Source organism: Anthonomus grandis, chromosome 7 (genome assembly GCF_022605725.1).
Source record: "Anthonomus grandis grandis chromosome 7, icAntGran1.3, whole genome shotgun sequence".
NCBI classification, from domain to species: Eukaryota; Metazoa; Arthropoda; class Insecta; order Coleoptera; family Curculionidae; genus Anthonomus; species Anthonomus grandis.
Genome location: NC_065552.1, coordinates 410414 through 416413, shown reverse-complemented (window position 1 = coordinate 416413; position 6000 = coordinate 410414). Strand labels below are relative to the sequence as shown.

Here is a 6000-nt window from a genome sequence, read left to right as displayed (position 1 = left end):
ATTTTGTGGGTGATGTATGACATTGAAAGGATGAAACATTAATAAGGGCAAACATTCTCTTTTTGATACCGAATTTCACGTTAACAGCAAGTAAGTTTTTTTTTCTTTAATAAATGAGCCGCTCAGAGGAAAAGTGGTATATGTCAGTATTTTTTAATTTTTGAGTTATACCATTAATTATGTTTCTACTGGTCTAATATATTCAGTCGAAAACTGGTGTAAGTCAAAATTTTAACTGTTATTCCTCTCAACATAATGGATTCGTTCGCTGGAATAGTGGTATAAGTCAAGGCACCACGCTGTTCCGATGTCGCGCCAGGTTCCACTAAACTCGCTTTTTCTTGTTTAGTCAGGTTTTTTTAGTGTTATGGTACGTAGTGTGTAGATCAGTTACCCTAGCTAAGAAAAAAGATATGATAGAACTTCTTCAGTGGATTCCCCTGATTCAGCATCAGTTCTTCCTGGACTTACTGACAAAAGAAGATGCTGTAGACAGTGGTCCATTATCCGATTCTGATGAAGATTAATTTTTTTAATAACTTGTTCTTACTCTCCTTACTGTAAGTTTAGTCTGTAAGGTAAGCCGTAGTAGTAATGTTTTGCTCTTCAAGTTCTATATTTTTTGAACACTTTTATCAGTAATAGATATCATAGTACATATAACATAACATAACTATCATAACACTACAAAACAAACTTAAATATACTTAAAAACACGTAAACATACTACAGCTATTATTTTTCTTTGATTTATCAGTTTTGTGAAATTTGTTTTATTTAGTAAACTTTTACGAGGAAAAGTGATATAACCAAGGGCGTACGCAGGTTCTAGACTAGGGGGGGGGGGGCAAGAAAGGATATTCATGTTTGGAAATCGTGAACAAGTTCGTAGGAAAAAAATAAGTATACTATATACAAAATCTGCATATTTTATTTTAGATACATATTATAAGTTGAAGGTAGTAGGTCTAAGGAGTAATAGTAAAAAATAGTACACAAGTTAACAAGTATTACAAAAGGTTACTAGGTAATTCCTTATTTAAAAATTAATCTTCGTGAATCTTCTGCGAAGCGATTTAAAACATCTTCTATAAAAGAATGACTCAAACTAGTCACTAATTTTTTATGCACACTAAGCATGCAAAGGCCGTTTAGCATATCTTCTACCATTGTCGATCTCAGCCAGGTTTTTACTCGTCTGAGAGTGCTAAATGTTCTTTCAATGGTAGCTGTAGAATAAGGCATTGCTAATAGCATATGTAGGGCTCTTTCAACCGTTGGATAAAAATTTTCTGCGTGGTGAATCAAATCTGATACTTCCAAAGTTTGAAGATCCACATTTTGCATGTTTTTCCAATAGATCTGCCAAAGTTGAGCTTCTGACATAATGCCTTCTAATTCATAAAATTTGGAGACTTCTTCCATACGAATTTTTAACTCTGCAGCTGCAATTTTTGTAATCTGAGCAGGGTGTAACAAAGATAAGGCAAAAGCTGGCGATTGATCTTGGCTAAACCGCGCTTCTAATGAGGATAGTAATGAGTCCAAATAGGGCACATATAGCGAACGGCGAAAATATTCACTTAATGAAGCAGCTGGATGATTTGCTCTATAAATTTGACGTCCAATAGTCCGGGGAATAAGCAACTGTATATCTAAAGCTTCCGCTATTTCATTGGCTGTTTTTAAAAGTTCCTCACTACCTTCTTCCGCGGAAAGTCTGTGTTTTATAACAGCAGTTTTTATTGTTTTAATGTGATCTAAACACTTAATTATATCCAGAGTTTTAGACTGCAAAATGTTAGCCACTGGCTCAAGCAAGGAGTTGTAAAAAATCGCATTGTCTGCACAAAATCAGAACACGCGACCAGGCGAGTTCTCCTGTCGTCTCTGACGAGCGGCGCCGGAGCGGCTCGTGTCGCAAGATATTTTGATTTGTTTGAGAGACACCTAGTGAATAATTATTTTATGTGCCCAATACACTACACGTAATAACATAACGTAAAATGTCTGAATGCTGAATGTAAATAAATGATTTTTTGCTGCCCCCCCCTAGACTTTTAACTGGTGCTAACAAAAAAAGCTGCCCCCCCTGCTCCCCCCTCGGTACGCCCTTGGATATAACTCTCCAAGTTATACCACTTTTCCGCTGTTTTTGAAAAAAACTTACTGGAAGAATGACATTGGGCGGCAAAAATTTAATTATTGGGCGCAATCAGTAAAAATTTTTACCATATAAAATTTTAGTACAGGGTATTATAAATATGTACAAAAAAGTAAAGAATATGTTACTGTGATTTTTTAATTCATCCAGATGCAAAATATCAATTTTATAAATTTCTACTTTAAGGGAGTTAGACCACTTTTCCGCTGAACGGCTCAAATACCATAAATATTATCAAACGGATAAAACTAAGTTGAAGAAGTAGTCCATTCTTGCAGTGGAGTTAATAGATCAATGGGTAACTAAAAGTCTTTCGGTCATCCTCTATATAAATAATCCAACATGTTTCGGACATATAACAATTATAGCATGCCCATCATCAGGGGTAAATTAAGGAGTTCTGTCGATTCATCTTATAGTTCTAGTACCTCAGACAAGGTTAAATTACATGAGAAAGGAACAGAACTTCGATTTACAAAAACCTCAAACTACATAATTAACAATAGGTCAATAATAATACAAGATTTGTAATTGTAAATCCAGTTCTTCAAATCTTGTAAATCCAAGTTTTGTCCCTTTCTCATGTATTTAATGGATGTTCAATGAATTTTATTTTTTTATGCGAAAACGGTACGTCGGAGGAAACAAAAGCCAAGACGTAAAAGACAAAATCTACTCTAAATTAAATGAGGAGTCGAAAAATATTGTTTATTAAAAAAAAATAGTGGCGTGCCATTTTTTTTAACAGTTCAATAGATTCTAGCCCGCATAGACGCCACTGGTAAAATGAAAACTTATTCCTTTTCTGTTGAAAGTTACTTTTATATCCCGATTGCTAACTCTTTAGCTGACTGATAAATAAAATGAAGCAGTAAACATTAATAATTGACTTGACATATTATTACTTTTACTACTAAAATAGTCTTTATCATATAGTCTTTCTACTAAGCCTACTTTTTGAGAAATCGACTCATGAATAAAATTTGCAAATTAACACCTTGTATATAATAAAAATATGCCAATCAATTAAATTCTTTACAAACCATTTACCTACCTATTAATGTGAACGTAAAGAAAAACGGATGGCATAACTATGAAGTTGTATATACCATTTAAAGCCAATAATCATAAAACCAGTCTCTTTGATGGCACTGTGGAAGGTCGGTCGGTCCATCTTATTATACCCTTTACAGGCTATAGCTTCTATATAAATTTGGGAATTGATTGGCAAATTATAATAAACAATAATATGATCGTACTTCCAATCGAGAAAAATGAAAGTAATGAAACGAGAATATCGGGTTGTCAATATGTAAATTATCGAATTTTTATCTTCTAAGAAAACATCTCGGAATTAAATATGGCACCAGGATATGGTTTTTAATTTTATTTTTATACAAGGCGATTATGTTAATTTAACGTTTTAAAATTCGAATTTATGGGAAAAGTGAAAGCAATTATTAACAATCATTATATAAGGATATTAGATTATCAGCTCATATATTATGGGCAGGATTGACAAAATACTGCAATCGTTAGTCAATTAAATAATATTTTTATAATACTCATGAACATTCAAACATCGAACCTTTTTCTTTCAACAAATCATGGTTCCTATTTAGTTCAATACACTGAATTGTTACAAATAAAAGCAAGGCTGTAAAGCAATAGATATATTTTTTGCAATAATAATAACCAACTATTCCAAAACAAACTATATTACACTACAAAACAAACTTAAATATACTTAAAAACGACATCTTTCCTATCGGCGACGGTTTGCAGCTCCATCTTGACGGGACATTGTAACCAAAAACTTAACAGTTCCTCCGTATAACCGATTAAAAAATACATTTTCCTTGGTAGTACTGATCTATAAATGAGTCCCGCTATCCTGATGATATTGTGTTGCCTCTTAATGATAACCTCGCTTGCGAACAGTGAGTGCCAAGTGCCCTCTATAAATTTCCTGATGAATTGGTCTTCTACTACTGTTTCTGAAGGTCGTAATCCGCCAACGACATTAGCTAAAAACCACGAAACGATTGTTTTATATTTGATTTGTGACTATAACACTTGAGACAATGTAGGTCGATGATCTGAACAAATTGAACTCCACAAATTGCGGTCCATTTAATAAGTAGGAGATTAAAATGATAAGTTTTTTGGAAAAGCCTATCAAAGGCATTAGCAAAATCTGTGTAAATTATAGCCCCATATGCATTTTGCATAAATTAGTTTAAATTGGTTGCTATAAATGCAGATCTCAAAGGCGTTAGAAAAGTTCTACAAAATGTCTGATTTGTTGTCCTGACAGGGCAAATAGTTATTTGCTTATTCTCAGATGTTGGGAAACGTGCTTTTGCGTAGTGACAACTTGAAAAATATACACAAAGAATTAGTGCGAAAGCACAATCATGTAGAAGAAAAAAAGGAACATTGTCAAACCCTTCAGTCTCCTTATTTTATTGAGCTCACGCCTATTTTATGCATCTTTATGATGGTTTCCTAATTATGCAATGCACATTAACAGGTTCAAAAGAAATTTTACAAATATGTTAGTTTTAGGATAGATGATGTACCTGAAAGAGATTTCAGTCAATAGTAATTGCTTTCAAAGTTTAATGTACTCTTCCTTAATATGAATTCACAGAATGCACATCTGTCCTACAGCAGAAGTCAGAGCTTCCAATATATTCTCAGACTGAAAGGGGTCTAAGAACAAAAACATATACACATATTCTCTGGACAATTTGATTGGACACCTATTTCAGCGTTTTTCAAAATTTGCACAAGATTTTGAGAAAAAAAATATTTTTGGAAAAAAGCATTTTTTTTTTCATAAAATTTGGGAAAGTGTCTATAACTCAAAAAATTGACCAAAGACAATTTTGAAAATTCATACACATATTCTCTGGACAATTTGGTTGGACACCTATTTCAGCGTTTTTCAAAATTTGTACAAGATTTTGAAAAAAAAAAATTCTTGGAAAAAAGCATTTTTTTTCCATAAAATTTGGGAAAGTGTCCATAACTCAAAAAATTGACCAAATACAATTGTGAAAATTTGTACACATATTATCTGGACAATTTGGTTGGACACCTATTTCAGCGTTTTTCAAAATTTGCACAACATTTTGAGAAAAAAAATATTTTTGGAAAAGAGCATTTTTTTTTTTCATAAAACTTGGGAAGGTGTCCATAACTCAAAAAATTGACCAAATACAATTTTGAAAATTTGTACACATATTCTCTGGATAATTTGGTTGGACACCTATTTCAGCGTTTTTCAAAATTTGCACAAGATTTTGAAAAAAAAATTTTTTTTGGAAAAAAGCATTTTTTTTTCATAAAATTTGAGAAAGTGTCCATAACTCAAAAAATTGACCAAATACAATTTTGAAAATTTGTACACATATTCTCTGGACAATTTGGTTGGACACCTATTTCAGCGTTTTTCAAAATTTGCACAAGATTTTGAGAAAAAAAATATTTTTGGAAAAAAGCATTTTTTTTTTTCATAAAATTTGGGAAAGTGTCCATAACTCAAAAAATTGACCAAATACAGTTTTGAAAATTTGTACACATATTCTCTGGACAATTTGGTTGGACACCTATTTCAGCGTTTTTCAAAATTTGTACAAGATTTTGAGAAATAAAATATTTTTGGAAAAAAGCATTTTTTTTTTCATAAAATTTGGAAAAGTGTCCATAACTCAGAAAATTGACCAAATACAATTTTGAAAATTTGTACACATATTCTCTGGATAATTTGGTTGGACACCTATTTCAGCGTTTTTCAAAATTTGTACAAGATTTTGAGAAAAAAATATTTT

At 32.1% G+C, this 6000-nt stretch overlaps 1 protein-coding gene across 1 annotated transcript in view; it reads right to left on the bottom strand.

Annotated features, from left to right (window-relative positions):
• Nucleotides 1-3698: 3698 nt before the first annotated feature.
• LOC126738278 (28S ribosomal protein S24, mitochondrial) overlaps nt 3699-6000 on the bottom strand; it is a 32123-nt gene continuing 29821 nt past the window's right edge. Inside the window, exon 3 of the mRNA XM_050443525.1 lies at nt 3699-4191. Coding sequence (XP_050299482.1) covers nt 3902-4191 — 290 coding nt within the window. The 3' untranslated portion in view covers nt 3699-3901. The remainder of the gene's footprint in view (nt 4192-6000) is intronic.